Raw genomic sequence first — 19113 nt, 5'->3', positions numbered from 1 at the left:
AGTGTTAAAATGAAAGTAAGTATCAAATATCCCTCACTTTAAATCAAAAGCTGCAAATGATTAAGCTTAGTAAGAAAGGCACTTTGAAAATGGAGATAACCTGAAAGCAGGATCTCTTGCACTCAACAGTTAGCGAAGTTGTGAATATGAAGGAAAAGTTCTTGAAGGAAATTATAAGTGTTATTCCAGTGAATGCATCAATGGATAAGAAAGTAAAACAAACTCATTGCTAACATGGAAAAATTTTAATGGTCTAGACAGAAGATCAACTAGCCACAACAGTCCCTAAAGCCAAAGCCTTATCTAGAGCAAGACCCCAACCCTCTCAAACTCTGTGAAGGCTCAGAGAGGTGGAAAAGCTGAAAAAGAAAACTGTGAAGCAAAGAGAGGTCAGTTCATGAGGCTTAAGAAACCACCTCTAACACCGTTCAAGGTAAAGCAGCCAAGAGCTGACACAAAAGATGCAGCCAGTTATCCAAGATATCCCACTAAGATAGGGGGCAGCAGGTGATGTGGTTAATGCACTGGACTTCCACACAGCTGACCAGTTCAAGTCCCGGACTCAGTGGCTTGAAAATCACACCAGACACATGTGTCTGCATGCATGCCTAAAATCTCAAGAGAATGTAGGAGAAGGGATTTTGGTGTGGCCATCCCCCCTCAGGGAAGATTTGTCGCTTTCCCTTCCTTTGTCTCTCTTTCAGGCAAGTACACACATCCTATTGCAAAAAACTAAAAATAAAGATCTAGCTAAGATAACTGATAACAATGGCGACCCTAAACAACAGATTTTCAATATAGACAAAACAGCCTTATACTGAAAGAAGATGCTACCTAGCACTTCATAGCTAAAGAGAAAACGTAAATGTCTGGCTTCAGTTTCAAAGGACAGCCTAACTTTCGTTTGGGACTAATGCTAGTGACTTCAGTTAAGACCAGTGCTCATTTACCATCCCCCAAACCTTATGACTCTTAAGAATTACGGGACCAGCAGTTAGCATAATGGCTATGTCGCTGGACTCCCACGTAGTCGACCACGGTTCAAGTCCCGGACCTGGTGGCTTAAACTCACGCAAGGCGCGTGTGCGTGCATGCCCAAGATCCCGAGAGGAGAATGGAGGAGAAGAGATTGTGGTGTGGCCATCCCCCCTGGGGGTGATTTCTCACTTTCTATCTCTCTGTCTGTCTCTGTCTGGCGAGCACACATACCCTATAGCAAAAAAAAAAAAAAAACCCCCCCAAAAAAAAAAAAAAAAAGAATTATGCTAAATATACTTTGCCTGTGCTCTCTAAATGTTACAACAAAGTCTAGATGACAGTACATCTGTTTACAGTATGGTTTACCCTTGAGATCTATTGCTGAGAAAAACTATTACTACAGTTACTGCAATATAATTGACAATGCATCTGGTCACTCACGATCACTGATGGAGATGTACAAGAAAACCTCACATTGTTTTCATGCCTGCCAACACAGTATCCACTTTACACTTGCAGATCAAGGAGCCATTTTGACTTTCAAGTTTTATTATTTTTCAAATACATTTTGTAAGGCTAGTGCTGACTTACATACGAATTCCTCTGATGAAGATGGGCAAAGTAAACGGAAACCCATTCAAGACGCTGTTACAAACATTCATGAGCCATCGCAGGAGGTAAAAAAAAAATCACCATTGACAGGAATTGAATAAAGTTAATCCCAACCTTCATGGATGACTTCAAGGAATTCAAGGTAACAATGGAGGAAATAACCACAATTGTGGCTAAAATAGCAAGAAAACAAAATCAGAAGGGGAGCCTGAAGATGTGCCTGAATTCTGCAATCCCATTATAAAATGTCAATGGATCAAAGTTGCTTCTTAGAAATAAGCAAAGGTGGGGCCAGCAGGTGGCATGTTGGTTATGGCGCTGTATTCCCACAGGGCCAACAGATGGAATCTATTCCTGCTACAGATTCTGTGAACTCTGCTGGAGTGATAACAAAAGCTGTACAGTATTACACAAACTTATGTGACTACAATACATAGATAAATGACAGGATTTGAGAGACTCTAAATTGAAAGAAGTTCTACTATGGGTCAAATGCTATCAAATATTACTGAAAGAGAAATGTTTCATGAAATAAAAGAGTTAACTGAAGAAGCAAATTCCACTGCTGCCCTGGTTTAAGAAATTGACACAGCTACCCAGTTTCAACAACCACCACCCTGATCAGTCAGTAGGAATCAACAATGAAGGCCCTTCACAAACAAAAAGATTACATCTTGTTGGGGGCTCAGATGAACATCAGCAACTTCCAGGAAGTTTTTGTTTTGTTTTCAGACTTTTGCCATAGGGCATATACACTCACCAGAGACAGACAGAGATAAAGAGGGAGAGTAAGAAATTACCTCTGGGAGGGGGGGATAGTCATACCACAACCACTTCTCCTCCAATCTCCTCTCAGGATTTTGGCATACACACCGGGTGTGTTTTTTAAGCCACCCAGTCCAAAACTCAAACATAGAGTTGGCCTATGAGATCTAGTACCTTTAACCACCACACCACCTGATGGCTCTTAAAGTTTTTGTTTTTGTTTTATTCAGGTATGTACATTTTTAAAAAGTGCTAATGCTATAGCATACTTAATAGGCAGTGCAAGCATAACTATTATATACATTCAGAAACTAAAATATATTTGACTCACTAGTGTAATACTCACTTTACTGTGGCAGTCTGGAGCTGATCCACAATATCTCTACCTTATCCCTGTACTAAATTTGAAAATAACTAAAATAACAGATTTTAAATGTTCTCGCCACTAGAAAATGATAAATATTTGAGATGGTGAATATGTTAGTTTGATTATTGGTCAGTCTACGATGTATACATGTAACAAGTCATCACATTGTACCTTTAAATACATGTAATTATCATTAAGCCAGTTAAAATAAAACTTGAAAATTTTAAAGAAATGTTTATATATCACTTGTCTAAGTCTTTAAAACTACAGATGTTTACTTAAGCCATAGTACAAATTACATAATTTTCAGATATTGGAGGATGAAAATATGAGTCAAGGACAGGTGTTAACAGTATGGATAAAAGAAAAAATAAGGGAACCAGCAGTTAGTGTAATGGCTGTGTCGCTGGACTCCCACGTAGTTGACCGCGGTTCGTGTCCCGGACCCGGTGGCTTAAAACTCACGCCGGGCGCGTGTGCGTGCGTGCCCAAGATCCCGAGAGGAGACTGGAGGAGAAGGGATTGCAGCATGGCCATTTCCCCTGGGGGGTGATTTCTTGCTTTCTGTCTCTATGTCTCTCTCTCTGTCTGTCTGGTGAGTGCACACGCCCTATAGCAAAAAAACCTCTCAAAAAAAAAAAAAAACAAAGAAAAAAGTAGAATAAAATGAGTATCTGAGTCCTACTTTATAGACTGAGTGCATATCCAAAATTATAGTGAAAGACTGTTAATCTTTAAAAGTAGGAGCAATTACTTCCAAACAGAATCAAGACTAAATTCACTCACATATTAATTATCTAATTCTTTTAAATCAAAAATACAATCATGAAATTTTTGAATAAGTTCTGAAAAAGTTCCAAAGCTTATGAAACCTTCTAAAATGGATGTATGTTTTTAAAATACAGTATGTGGAAAATACAGAAGCATATGATAGGTTTTATGGAGTTTATTTTTAACATGAAAAATTCATCAGGAACATTCCTTATTCATAATTTTGTGTCAAAGACTTTCTTAATCTTTTTCTATCTTCATAAAGTAAAGCTTAGCTCTAGACCTTAAAGTCAGTATTCTCAATATTCTTTAGGGACCTGTAATTCCTTCTCATTATACTTTCATAAAACTAACAAAATTATGAGTGACAGCCTCAAGGGGAAACATAATTACATTTGCCCAAGGCAAAACATTATGCTATAAGAACTAAGAATTGTCATTACAGTAATATGCTTGATTAGGAAAAAAAAATTATTTCAAAACCAACAATGTGTTCAGGTAAAGTAATTAATTAAGGTAGAATAATCTGTTCAAGATTAATACTACATTTAGTTTTTAAAGTAAACTTGCAGTAGCTATTGGGAAATAAATGAGTAAGAAGGGAGTCTTATCAGCAAGCAAAATAAGCAACTTGATTTGTCAAGGAAAAAAATTACAAATTAGAATTTCATTTTCAAAACAGTAAAGGACAATTTTATTCTATGCCTTAACTACATCTTCAGAGCCAGAAGATCTCTCTGATCATGCGGGATTAACTTCCATTCTATTCTCTCTTATTTCATATTTGAAAAGTCCAATCTAAATTGGTGATGGGTAATCCAAACTGTACTAGGTACTGCCATGCTCAAGACTAAGGAGCACATATTCCACTTTACAGCATAGTACTGTTTCCATCAAACACCGCTGCTTTATTATGCTAAATGTTATAACTTGCCATTTAAAAAAAAGGCTATGTGTATTCTGGGCAGAAATCCACTACATGACAGCTTGGTGCATAACTAATTTGAATAACTACCGTGTCTTTTGTATGCTTTTATAATGAACATATCATTTTCAATGTGCTCACAAGTGTAAAATTTTCTCTAATACACATAAATCTATAGAAATAAATTTACTGATGAAAATATCACAAAGCAAATCAACGGAGTTTTAGGTAGCATTTACATTAGAAATGAATCAAAAGAACTACTCTAGTTTCCTTATGCTTTTTTCAGGTTACATAATATTCTCAAACTCCTATCTGGAAAGTATACCACAAAATGCCTTGAATAGAATATATCTATTTTCCATAAAATAGGAAGTTGTTCTTATCTTTAAAAAGACTTTACTATTTTGGTTACACAGTACTGACTTCCAGTAGTATATGAAACCTAACTGATTTCTCTCACAACTTCGTCAGTCCAAAACTGCTCTGTTCAACTTTGCTATAAGATATTCACTAAAATGATTTAAAATCATGTTATATTTTTAACAGTGGTTACAAAGAAAGTTATTTACAAGCTAGAAGTAAAAATGGAAAAATTTAAAAACAAGTTCTATACAGTGTGCTACCTTTCAAATAAGAGAGAATAAATGTAAATTAGTTCATTAAAAATAAAAAATTTTAAATAAAAATTTAAAAATATGGAATATACACAGTATTACTATTTACTCCTATTTTATTTAAAAAGTAGGAGGATATAGTATACATAAAAGTAGATTTAGGGTAGGGGGTATAAAGATTGAAAAAGTGTGGCACATATACTCCATGGAACACTATTCAGCAATAAAAAAACAATAAGACCCTGGCATTGGATATAAAGTGGACAAATATGGAAGATTTACTGCTGAGTAAAGTGAATCAGACTATGAAAGAGAGACATCATAATATTTCCACTTAATACATACCAACTGTCTGCACTCTATGGTAGAGACTAAAAGACTGGAGGACAAATGTACGACATTTGTGGGACAAAAAAATGGTTTATTACCTGTTGATGATGACATGTATAGCATTCTCAAATAGACCGGTCTGAGGTGTATTTCATGTTGGATAAACACTATACACAAGTTAAATGATGTACAGTGATTGAATGTATAAAAATAATAAGAATACATTTTTAAAATGCTAAATGAAAAATAAATAAATTAAATTTCAATCGCTTCTGAAACACAAACTAGAAAAACAAGGCTATCAACACATTCCTTGGATAACATATTTCTATATAGGCTATTCATAGAACTAGAGAATTTGTTTGATATTTATGTATTTTCACATAATTGTGCTAGAGGTCAAGGGAGGGAGGGTGAAATCTGATGGTAATTGTGAATTAGTGGAGTGTGAGGACATACAGAAAAAGGAAAGTAAATATTATGTTGAGAAAAGAGAAAAAAAATTTCTTTTTTTTTTCTCTCACTGGAAAGAGACGGAGAGACAGAAAGTAAGAAATCACCCCCCAGGGGAGATGGCCACAACCAATCCCTTCTTCTCCATTCTCCTCTCAGGATTTTGGGCATGCACGTACACTCACCCAGTGAGAGTTTCAAGCCACTGGGTTAATAGAACATTAAAGACAAATTTCAATTTAAGTACTACACTACAAGAAGCAATGCAAGAAATGTTTAGTTACTTCATAAATATCCACAACTGTAACTAGTATATTTCCAGGCTCATTTTTTTCTCCATATTTCTATATCTAAACTTTCATTTCCATCCCTGAAACTGTCTTTAGTATTTACTTTTTCTTTTTAATCATATGCAACCATGAAGCTGCATCAAGTCTTAAAACATAGAAATGAGAATTGATGCTCTGATTAAAAAAAAAATAACAGAGTACTGGCCCATTAAATAGTTACAAGGTCAAGGTCAATGGGAGTGAAAACATACAACAATCATTCTCAAGTTAATGTCCACTTCCAAATGCTTAAAAAGTTCTTAATAAAGAATTTATTCTTTATTACAACGATCTCAGGTATGACTCTGTGTTACCCTGAAATCATTCATTATCTCAAGAGCATGGTGCAGAAGTTTCTTAAAAACTTTATGTCATGGGAACCAGCAGTTACCATAATGGCTATGTCACTGGACTCCCACGTAGTTGACCACGGTTCACGTCCCGGACCCGGTGGCTTAAAACTCACGCCGGGTGCGTGTGCGTGCGTGCCCAAGATGCTGAGAGGAGAATGGAGGAGAAGGGATTGCGGCGTGACCATCCCCCCTGGGGGGTGATTTCTCGCTTTCTGTCTCTATGTCTCTCTCTGTCTGTCTGGCGAGCACACGCGCCCTATAGCGAAAACCTCTCCAAAAAAAAAAAAAAAACTTTATGTCATGGGATCAGCAGTTGGCGTAATGGCTTATGTCACTGGACTCCCAGGCAGTCAACCACAGTTCGAGCCCCAGACCTGATGGCTTAAACTCACATTGGGCGCGTGTGTGTGCATGTCCAGGATCCCAAGAGGAGAATGGAGGAGAAGAGATTGCAGCGTGGCCATCCCCCCCCCACCCCAGGGGGGGTGGTTTTTCGCTTTCTGTCTCTCTGTCTCTCTCTTTCTGGCACGCACATGCGTCCTATAGCAAAAACCTCTCAAAAACAAAAACAAAAAAATCTTTATGTCATTAACTGAGTCATTTATCCAGTGAAATGTCCACTTTTCAGGAATTAAGTAGTGCAACAACATAATAATATCACACAAAATCACAACCACGCATAACAGAAACTATCAAGTTTAAGGCCACCAAGATAAATGTCTATTTGTAAGAAGTACTCCCTCTGACAAGGTTTTTATTAAAAATAATAATAATAATAATAATTTAGGGGCTGGCAGGTGGCGTGGTGGTTAAGGGCACTGGACTCCCACATGGCCGACGGTGGTTCAAGTCCCAGACCTGGCGGCTTGCTATCTCACTCCTCCCCCTCCTCACCCTCCTGTCACTCTTTAGTCAAATTTAAATAAATAAATAAATAGATAAAGTTAGATCATTCTTTTTAAAAAATAATAATTATACATACACAAAATCTTGTGGGAATTATCAAGTAAATGTTATGGAAAGAAATGAAGAAATTTAACTAAAATATTAAATTGGCCCTGCAAACAGCACCAATATCCTTCCAATAAGTGAATGGGGAAATCAACTGTGGTACATCCATAGAATGTGTTATAGTCAGTAACAGAAGGAACAAAGCACTGATACACTTAACAGCCCAGATGACTCCAGAGAGTAATGCTGGAGTCATTTAAAAAAAAAAAACAACTTATCTCAAAAGCCTATACACTATAATGTCATAAATATTATGAAATGACAATTTGATAATGAGAATTTTCAGAAATGGAAAACATAGGATCTCTCTGTATTATCTTTTTTTTTTTTTTTGGAGAGGTTTTCGCTATAGGGCGCATGCGCTCGCCAGACAGACAGAGAGAAACATAGAGACAGAAAGCGAGAAATCACCCCCCCAGGGGGGATGGTCACACCACAATCCCTTCTCCTCCATTCTCCTCTTGGGATCTTGGGCACGCACACACACGCGCCCGGCATGAGTTTTAAGCCACCGGGTCCGGGACGCGAACCATGGTCGACTATGTGGGAGTCCAGCGACATAGCCATTACGCTAACTGCTGGTTCCCTCTGTATTATCTTTTACAGCTACATATGAGACTATAATTATCTCTAATAAAAACTTTAATGATTCAAAAACTCATTAACATTACCTGGGTGGTCAACTAGGACCAAAAGTAGAGGTAAGTGACATTCTCATAAACCCCTTCATATACAAAAACTTGCTCAACAAAAAGACAAAAGGAACGGATAAAATGACTAAAAGACATAGAACTATCAGAGAAAACAATGAAGGAAGCAATAATGGTTATAACTGAACAGTTAATAAATATTTAGATATATTTAGGGACATACTAAATTTCATTCTGTATCAACTCAAGAGGGAAGGCTTACCCGATGCTTTGCCTTAATTTTCTTCCTATATTCTTCTTTGTCAAATTTGTCCTCTTCCTGAAGCCTTTCCTTTGCTTTATTTAAGTTGATACCACCAGTGTCATCATCTTCTTCTGTATCATTCATGATGGATTTCTGCATTTGTGGCCCTGAACCAACTACACACAGAACAAAGGGTAAGTGTGGGGCAGGAACCAGGGAACATCCACAGAAAACTATTTCTCTTTTACATCATAAAGTTGAATGGTACATATACCCACATTATACCTTAAGACCTGTTCTTTTTTTTAATTTGTATTTTTTTTATTTGCCAGAGGGTACAGGCATGTGCCAAAGAGTGAGAATGGAAGTAAAAGAGAGAGAAAGCATTCCCCTCCATTTATCCCCATAGAGGCTGGTCATGCTGCAACCCTCTTCCTTCCATTTTTCAATCCTATCAGGATCCTGGGTACACAAACATATGTCCAGCATGTTTTTCAAGCCTCCAGGACCAGGTGGTATCCAACTCCCTATGCACAGCACTTAACCACTGTGCTATGGGGCTGGCCCACAACAATCTGTATTTCTTAGATGTTCTAACAAACTTCATAATTAAAAGGGAGAAAATGACAGAAAAGATTATCTCAGTCAGGTAAACTAATGGTGCCACAAGCCTAATGAGAAGATTGAAAAAAAATTCACAAAATAACTGTAGAAGGTATTTCCAGAACACCTGCAACACCTTCTCAGAGTCCTCAGCAGCCTAGTCTTCATGAGACTCAGCTGAACGTTTACCTGCCTAGAGCAGCACTCAGGCAGACTAGCATGTACCTCCTGGCAACTGTGGCACCTGCAGGTCCACCTAACATCTCTCTCTCTCTCACTGTGCTGTTTTACTGTCCTGTTTCTTTTAATAGAATTAATCTCCTGGAAGGCAGCTTTTATCTTGTTCATTTATTCACAGAGCCCAAGAAAGAATCTGGCACATATTAAATAGGTGCTCAAAATTGATTCATGAATCATATATGAGTCCTTACACAAAAGGATTGAAATAAGTAAATGTACAGAATATTAGTTCGGGTGTCATAGGCCTCGTCAAATTCACATGATTTTACACATGATTTATGGTTAGGAACAAGGTAACACAGAAAATGCAACACTGATCTGAGAGTATGGAGACCTGGCTGAATGTCCTAGCTTATTTACTAGCATACTATACAATACTGAATAAATTACTTCTCTTTAGACACCTCTGTCCTTTCCAGAAAAGTAGAGTGGTTTGGTTGCCTCAATAATCTCAGGTCTCACAGTATAAGGCTCTATAAAGACAATTTAAATAAAAATGATTCTCTTATTTTATCTAATAATTAGTTGCCAGAAGGATTTAAATAGCTGCCACTGTTTTGAAAGGCTGCTAATTAACCTGCGTAAACTGGAAATGGTAGAATTGTAGGCAAGCACATCTCAGGTATTATTGCCTCTTCTTACTCTTGTTTCCACCAGAGCCATTCTTCAAGATGATATTTCTTTAGAGTCTCAACTTTTGGCACCCAACAGGGGTGACGAATATTACTACTGCAAGAGCGGCCATGCTAGCAGTCATTGGCTCTCAAGAAGCAGTAAGAGGGATCAGCCAACAGTAAAAATATCATCCAGAATCCTCAAACCTACTTCTACACACAGAGAAAAAAAGGTCATCCTTCTTTGAGCTGACTGGATAGTAGCATATCTTTCAGAGCTTTAGATCATAAGTTTCAGAGTTTCTCACAGTCAAAGACAGGTCCTATCTGAAACATTTTGTAGTTAAAGATTTACACTCATCTTGGAGCTAATTGGTATAATCCATGCAGTTAAGTTTAGCATCACATTAAGGAACCTAATTATGGTAACGGTACACATCTTATTTTATAGTGAACTTCAGATTTAATACAACTACATTCTAGTGTACACTGCTTATCAGGTGCTCATCTCTTTCTCTCCCTCTTTCAAATTTCCAGAGGGTGTATGCACCCACCAGAAAGAGAAAAAGAGAGAGAGAGAAAGAGTGAGTACAAACACAAACACACACACACATACACACTCCCCCAGTGTTTTTTAAAGCTACAGCCAGGACTCAAGCCACATGGGATTCGGCTCCCTTACCTACTAGGATATGGAACCTACTCAGGTGCTGGCCTCTTTTAGTGATTTCATAAAGAGTCATTATTTTTCACTTTTAGGCTTCTTCATAAACTTTTAGAAACTTCAAATTGCACTGTTACTTTCCATCTAATTCAAACACCCCAAGATAATATCCAAATCTTTAAAACCTTCAAAATTAAAAGGAAACAAACTCCACTGAATACAGAATGCTTACGGAGCATTTGTATTAGAGATGATAAACTAAATAATGCCACTACAGTGAATATGAAAAGCTCGGTTATCTTATAGAAATAATAGATGATGATTCTTTTGGTTCAATTAATACTTCTGGGTGTTATTATATAAATATGTTAGGCACTGTTCTAAATGCTGGGGATGGAATGGTGACTAGTTAATAAAATACCTTCCCTAATGGAAAATTAGAGTACAATAAATTGACAATAGCAAAATAAATATAGACCAAATTTATTGCTTGAATTTTTAAGAGTCAAGGAAAAGAAGCTGCGACAGGTAGCTGTTAGCATTCTTATGCTTGCTTCCACAGGGCATGCTGATGAACACCAGACAATATCTCTAAGAATGGGATTTACAAAGTTCAAAAGCAACTCTATGTCAGTAAGAATTATCTCAGTTTATGGCCAGTAAGGCACCCTTGTCCACTGTGGCAAGGCCGATGAAATCTCTACTAACAGTGAAAAGAACTTCCAAGTGCTTCAGAGAAACATTTACTCTCTCAGTAATAAATGGCGAGTTAGCGGGAGAGCCAAACTCCTCGTAATATTTGGAATAAAACTCAGAAAGTAAGCATTTATAGAATCTTACCTCCCCTTCATCAGTGAAAGTTATTTTCTTATTCACTTTAAAATTTCTCTTCATTATTTTTTTTGCTTCTGCAACTTTGGTCACTTTTTTCTTGACACTGGATTTAGAAGTTTCTTTCTTCTGTTAGAATACAGACACAGACACAAAAATACAGTTGATTAGGGAAATAGTTGCTTTATAGTGACAATTTAACTCTGGCAAAACTAAGAATACCTACCTGTTCATTGGCAAATAAGCTTCAAAAACACTGTCCAGAAATAAAATTATTAAACTTACTAATGAATGACCTCTCCCATGCTAAAAGCATAAGGGTAAACAAGATGGATATTAGGCTTAAATAATCTCTACATTTTCTTCTGCTACTAGAACTGTGCTATCTGATAGTTCTGAGGCACCAGAAACCATGATAATGTAATAAATGTATGTAATCTTTTAGCTAAATATAAAGTATATCTCTTTACAATCTCAAATCCAAACTTCGGTTTCCATACTAGGTAAATGTATATCTCAAAAGCAAAATGACTTTAATACATTGTTTATAACTCAATAATCTTCATCGAATTATAGTAATTTACTATATGAACACTGGAAAACACCCTACGATAACTAAGCTGTGTCTGAAGGTAAGATGGAGTAAGAGTACTTAGGATATACTGATCAAGACCTACTTAACTGTCTAAAACCACTACAGAAAGACATTAAAACTCAAAGCCACTGCTTGCTTATGCTTGATAAATGCTGAGTGAACCACCTGAGCTGAGGAAAGGAAGAGGTCAGAGCACAGCCTGCTTTGATGATAAGGTGACAAGAAGCACTCACCTTAGAGACAGTCTCCTCAAATTAGAGTCAATAGTACCACTAGTGATACTGCCCTCTTTGCCAATATTCTAATGAACCCCTCACAATGTATTTATCAAGATGTGAAATCTTTGTTTCTTAAAGATGCTTCAGTATTTTTCTTTATCTCATCATTTATTATTTCATTATAAACTAATCAGAGAGACAAAATAAGTAGAAGTCTCTGGAGTAGTAGTTAAGAAAATGGATTTAGGTCAAGTTCTACCACTAATGAGGTATGTGAGGGCACGTTACCTAACATCTGTGCTTTACTTACAAATTGAGGATCATAATAGTACCTATTTTGTACTATCATAATAGTACATAATAGTACCTGTCAGTAGGATTAAATAAAAAGTGTAAAACATACAGAAAAAACAGTCTTTGACAAATCTCAAAGGCCACTTATATTTATTGACTTTATTTTACATAAGAAGATCCTGTCAACTGCGTAGGCTTCATTTGCAAAACACCAAATTTCAAGCTTCCGAGTTGATTTTCAACTATGTTACAGAACTACCCAAAGAAAAGAAAGGAGGTACTGACCTAAAAACAAGAATTCTAACAAGTGTCAGAAAATGTACAACAGTTACAAATGTTGTATTATGACAAGTATGCACAGAAAAGAACAATTCACTTGATATTGTTAATGATGAATACGTAAGTGCTTAAAAATTAAACACCATAAATTAAAACAAACTTGCTAAAATATAGGTTTTGTGACTCAATATATTAGATTTCTAAATAGTAATCATGATTCTTAGGAAAATAAGCTAGAACATCTGCAACAATATCATGATGTAAGTAGAAGAAGTTGTTTTGACACTAATATTTCTGTTAGGTAGGTATTGCTAACAAAACAGTTTTTGTATTTCTGGTCTTTAAACATGCAAGTTATAATACCTAATTATTATTTATTAGACCACAAACCAATTCATGTTTTAGAAGCTTCAAATCATAGAAAGTTTCTGAAAAGATTAATCACCTCTGATATTTGTATGCTACAGTCACTAGACCTACCTCACAAGACTTTTAGGAAAAGTGGTTAGATTTGTTTTAGACTTCTTTTTCCCGTGGGATATCCCATCTTTTCCACATCCAGTGGTCTATGATTTCATGAATGTTACCAACTGGTGAATAAGGCTCTCAACTGCTGTGCCTACTCTTCATGACCCTTCTTCACAAATGAGCTCAAAGATACATGACTATTGTTCTTTCTCAGGAAAAATTACAACCCGCAGTTCTTTATCTCACTTTAGAGCATGTTTGAGTGACTAAGCTATATGGTACTGTAACTCCTAAATTGAGAAGAAATGACTAGAGTGGCAGGAAACTTGTTAATCTGAGTAAGCTGCTACCGGTAAGACCTCTAGGAGCACAGGAGATTAAGAGTTTGTGGGACCAGCAGTTAGCATAATGGCTATGTCACCGGACTCCCACATAGTTGACTGCGGTTCGTGTCCTGGACCCGGTGGCTTAAAACTCACGCCGGGCATGTCTGCATGCGTGCCAAAGATCCCGAGAGGAGAATGGAGGAGAAGGGACTGCGGCGTGACCATCCCCCCTAGGGGATGATTTCTCACTTTCTGTCTGTCTCTGTCTCTGTCTGTCTGGCGAGCCCTTTAGCAAAAACTTCTCCAAAAAAAAAAAAAAAAAAGAGTTAGATACCAACTCCTTCAGCCCAATCAGTATTCTTATGCCTCCTTTTCCCCACAAAGGCTGGAACACTACCAACATAACCTCCAAGACTGAGAACTTTGATACTGAACACTACTGAATCTTTCTGGTTTTAAGACTAGATGAATTTTTTAAATATTTATTATTTTATTATTATTCACTTTAATTTGCCATAGTGCACATGAGCTCAACAGAGAGAAAGAGAGAGAAAGTGAGAAAACAAGCCAGAGTCTACGAGAGAGGGGCAAAGCGAGAAAACAAGCAGTCAAGCCTGGGACTCAAACCACGGTTAACTCCAGCGCCTCAACAATCATGCCACCAGCTGGACACTAGACCAATTTTTAAGGATCCTGGATTGACTGATCTTTTTTCACCAGACCTTATCTAATCATACAATGTCAATCAAACAATAAAAATTGAGAGGACTGGGACCAGCAGTTGACGCAATGGCTATGTCACTGGACTCCCATGTAGTAGACTGCAGTTCGAGTCCTGGACCCAGTGGCTTAAACTCTCACAAGGTGCGTGTGCATGCATGTGCATGCGTGCCCAAGATCACAAGAGAAGAATGGAGGAGAAAAGATTGCAGCATGGCCATTCCCCCTGGGGGATGATTTCTCGCTTTCTGTCTCTCTCTATCCTGGTGAGAACACACGCCCTATAGCAAAAACCTCTCAAAAAAAAAAAAGAATAAATTGAGATGACCATTATAATGTAAACATAACAAGACTAAGTTAGGATCACTTAAACCAGTACACTAAAAGTACTGGGACACAATATGAGCATACTTTCCAGGGTAATGATAACATTCTGTATCTTAGTAAGAGTTTGGATTATGTGTGTGTACACTTTTGTCAAAACTCATCAGATGCGGGACCAGCAGTTAGCATAATGGCTATGTCACAGGACTCCCACGTAGTCGACCGCGGTTCGTGTCCCAGACCCGGTGACTTAAACTCACGCTGGGTACGTGTGCGTGCATGCCCAAGATCCCAAGAGGAGAATGGAGGAGAAGGGATTGCAGCGTGGCCATCCCACCGGGGGGCCTGATTTCTCGCTTTCTATCTCTCTGTCTCTCTGTCCCTGTCTGTCTGGTGAGCGCATGTGCCCTATAGCAAAAACCTCTTAAAAAAAAAAAAAAACTCATCAGATGTTATACTTAGCATTTTACTGTATATAAATATCTACCACAGAAACACGAGTCATACAACCAAATACTTAACTCCAGTTAATGTCATGCAGGCTGAAATATATGAGGGAATATGCAATAAAATTGGCAACTAATTCTGAAATGCACTTAATAAAAATGAATGATGGTATCAGCAGATGGTACAGCAATTACACTGCTGGATCCTCAGGTGGTCGACAGTGGTTCAAGTCCTGGATCTGGTGGCCTGAAAATTATGCCGGATGTGTGAGCATATGTGACCAAGATCCCAGGAGGAGAATAGAGAAGGGACTTTGGTGTGACCATCCGCCCCTGGGCAGTTATTTCTCACTTTTCCTCTCACTGTATCTGTCTTTTTCTCTTCCTGCAAGCACATGTGACCTAAGGAAAAAAACCTCTTTAAAAATGGTGGTGGTGTGGGGGGGATACGGGGACTAACAGATGTCATAATGGTTGTGCTACTGGAGTCCCACATAGCTGACCACAGTTCGAGTCCCTGGCCTGGTAGCTTAAAACTTATGCCAGGTGTATGTACATGTATGCCCAAAATCCTGAGAAAACAATGGAGGAGAAGGGATTGAGGCATGGCCAACTCCCCCAGGGGCGAGCCCTAGCTTTCTGTCTCTTAGCAAGCACACATGCCCTATAGCAAAAATCCCTCCCCCCCAAAAAAGGATGAGCAAGGGAGTAATAAAGAAAATACAGTAAAAGGTTAATTGTAGAATGTGGGTAGTGAGTACCTTAGTGTCCAAAAATATACTTTTTACAAGTTTTCTATGTGTTTGAAAAATCTTCATAATAAAATACAACAATATTTTAGGTACAGAAGGAAGAAGTCAGATCAATGATATTAAAAAAAAAAAACTATCAGAGAATAAAGGTCAGTCAGAAAAATAATCCTACAGAGTAGAACTTTTTGTGAGTTGGGTCAACTTGAATAGCCTTAAGGAAGTGCATGAAGCCACCAAAATCACATGACAGATTTGGTGGTATTTGCATCTTTGCTGTCTTACAGTTTTAACCTAGATAAATCTGTGACCCCCCCCCTCTACCCCCTTAAAAGGTTACATTTTGTTTTAGGGAAAAGCCACCTAAAGAAGAATCAGAAATGCCCACATAAGAGACTTTATCATATTTGCCTGGGGGGCTATGGTTTTGCTTGGATATTCTAGAATTATTCTTTACTCATTCATAAAAGCACTGAGGGTCAACCACACACAAGGCATCACAGTAGAACTGAGGATGTGGCAGTCTAAGACAAGTGGGTTCCTGGCCCTCTGACAGCCTAACTCTATCAGAGAATATTAAACAACTAGTGGACAACATTAACTACTTAATCACAAATGTAATAAGTGCCAGGAAAAAAATATACAGGGTGAATTAATATACATAATAGGGTCTTGCCTTTGATAGCCAAGAGTAAGGAGAATAGACCAAGAAAAAATCTTTTGAAGGACAGATCTGAATGAAAGGCAAATAATGGAACACTGCAGCAGTACTAGCGCAGCAGGGATGCACGAACACCCGTGTTGTCCACTGGTAATGTATTTCACATATGCCTAGAAGGGAGATGTTCGGCTAAAACACTGCCCTCTTCAGCAACCTCACTTGCCCTTTCCAAGAAGCAAGCTCTCTTACTAGCTGCTATATATCCTTCCAGAGACTCTACCTATATCCCCAGATAAGTGAAAAACACAAATTATTAAAAGAGCTACCTTCCACAATGAATAGCCTTAATTGTATGTTTTCACATACATGTGTATTTATATATCTAGCACAAGTTTCTACAAGTGAAAGTGTTCAGAGTATGTACATTTAGATTGTCAAAGACACTGTTGAATAACCCTCCAGAGGTTATACAAATTTATACTCCTGCCAAAAATTTAAGAGGAATTTAGTCTCCACGTCTCCTCCAACAAAGTATACTATTAGGCTTTATGTCTGTTAATTAACTAGGTAAAATAATGCTATCTCGGAGAAGTTTTACGTTGTATTTGCATTGGTATTTTTTTATGTGGGATAGAACAATTTTTCAATGATATTCTTTTCCTGAACGTTTTTGCCAGTTTTGGGGATTTTTTTGGGGGGGTGTTCTTTTTTTCTTTTCTCTTTCTTTCTTTTTTTTTTTTTTTTTTTTTTTTGTTGTTGTTGTTCTTGTTATTGCTAGTCCACTGGAGAGGGACAGAGAAAGAGGAAAAATGAGAAAGCACCCCCCCATGGGGGTGGACACACCACAATCCCTTCTCCTCCGTTTCCGTCAGACTTTTGGGAATGCACACATGTGGGTCTGGAATTTTTTTTTTTTTGAGAGATTTTCACTGTAGGGCGCGTGCGCTCGCCAGACAGAGAGAGACAGAGAGACAGAAAGCAAGAAATCACCCCCCGGGGGGATGGTCACACCGCAATCCCTTCTCCTCCATTCTCCTCTCGGGATCTTGGGCACGCACACACACGCGCCCGGCATGAGTTTTAAGCCACCGGGTCCGGGATGTGAACCGCGGTCGACTACGTGGGAGTCCAGCGACATAGCCATTATGCTAACGGCTGGTTCCCTGGGCCTGGAATATTTTTCAAAATGCTGTTCTGGAATAGACATGTGGGATCCAGTTGCATTATCCACCACGGCACCAACTGGCCCTGTTTGCCAATATTCTAATAAATTCCTTGCATTGTATTCATCACGTTATGAAATTTCTTTTAAACAAGCTTAAATATTTTTTCTTTATCTCATCATTTATGTTTACATTTTTCCCACATAAGGTAATTTTTTATTGCTTTGCTTTGTTTTGATTTTTACAAAAGCAGAATTGTTTTAGTATAAGTCTGGATTATCTTTTAGTATAAGTATGTCCCCTGCAGTAATTGGGATATACATCAAAGTATTTAAATTGAACTAGGCATCCTATATTTTTATTTGATAAATCTTATAATAATTGATACATTAATCAGAATATTTAATTTGTTACACATGACGGAAACCTAGTCCGAACTGGTTCAAAAAAGGGAAAAGTATTGGTTTACATAACTGAAAAACCCATGTTCTTGGGCTGTATTTAGATGTACCCAGAGATCTCACTCCGTCTCTAAGTTATCCTTTTTTCCAACTAGCTTTTCCAAATACAGTAAAAAAAAAAAAAAAAAAAATTTTGGTTTGGCCCAAAAACCCACTTTCCAGTAAATACCACCAGTAATTAACCAAAATGACGAACACAACGGGAAAGAGGAGAGGCACCCGATATATGTTCTCTAGGCCTTTTAGAAAACATGAAGTTGTTCCTTTGGCAACAAATATGAGAATCTACAAGAAAGGTGTTATTGTAGACATCAAGAGAATGGGTACTGTTCAAAAAGGAATGCCCCACAAATGTTACCATGGCAAAACTGGAAGTCTACAATGTTACCTGGCATGCTGTTGGCATTGCTGTGAACAAACAAGTTAAGGGCAAGATTCTTGCCAAGAGAATCAATGTGCGTATTGAGCATATTAAACATTCTAAGAGCAGAGGTCGCTTCCTAAAACGTGTGAAGGAAAATGACCAGAAAAAGAAAGAAGCCAAAGAGAAAGGTACCTGGGTTCAACTAAAGCGCCAGCCTGCTCCACCCAGAGAAGCACACTTTGTGAGAACCAATGGAAAGGAGCCTGAGCTACTGGAACCTATTCCCTATGAATTCATGGTATGACGGGTGTTAAAAATAAACTAATCTGTGGTCTATTTTTTTAAAAAAAAAAAGGGAAACCAGCAGTTAGCGTAATGGCTATGTCGCTGGATTCCCACGTAGTCGACCGCAGTTCGCGTCCCAGACCCGGTGGCTTAAAACTCACGCCAGCGCGTGTGCGTGCGTGCCCAAGATCCCGAGAGGAGAATGGAGGAGAAGGGATTGCGGCGTGACCATCCCCCCTGGGGGGTGATTTCTCGCTTTCTGTCTCTATGTCTCTCTCTGTCTGTCTGGTGAGCGCACGCGCCCTATAGTGAAAAACCTCTCCAAAAAAAAAAAAAAATAGACCCACAGTTCAGAATCTCATACAGCCCTAACAGCTTATGAATGAACCCAGTAGGAGAGAGA

The 19113-nt window shown here is 38.0% G+C and overlaps 1 protein-coding gene across 1 annotated transcript in view; it reads right to left on the bottom strand.

Moving 5' to 3' along the window:
• The window catches only part of DDX10 (DEAD-box helicase 10), a 300470-nt gene that overhangs the window by 104368 nt on the left and 176989 nt on the right, over window positions 1-19113 (bottom strand). The window contains exons 14-15 of the mRNA XM_027772832.1: window positions 11195-11486; window positions 8424-8581 (exon numbers count right to left, since the gene is read on the bottom strand). Of these exons, the coding sequence (XP_027628633.1) occupies window positions 8424-8581; window positions 11195-11486 (450 nt within the window). The remainder of the gene's footprint in view (window positions 1-8423; window positions 8582-11194; window positions 11487-19113) is intronic.

This window comes from Tupaia chinensis, unplaced genomic scaffold (assembly GCF_000334495.1).
Source record: "Tupaia chinensis unplaced genomic scaffold, TupChi_1.0 Scaffold000311_2, whole genome shotgun sequence".
NCBI lineage: Eukaryota > Metazoa > Chordata > Mammalia > Scandentia > Tupaiidae > Tupaia > Tupaia belangeri.
The sequence above is the reverse complement of the archived record's forward strand: the minus strand, read 5'-3'. Positions and strand labels throughout refer to the sequence as shown.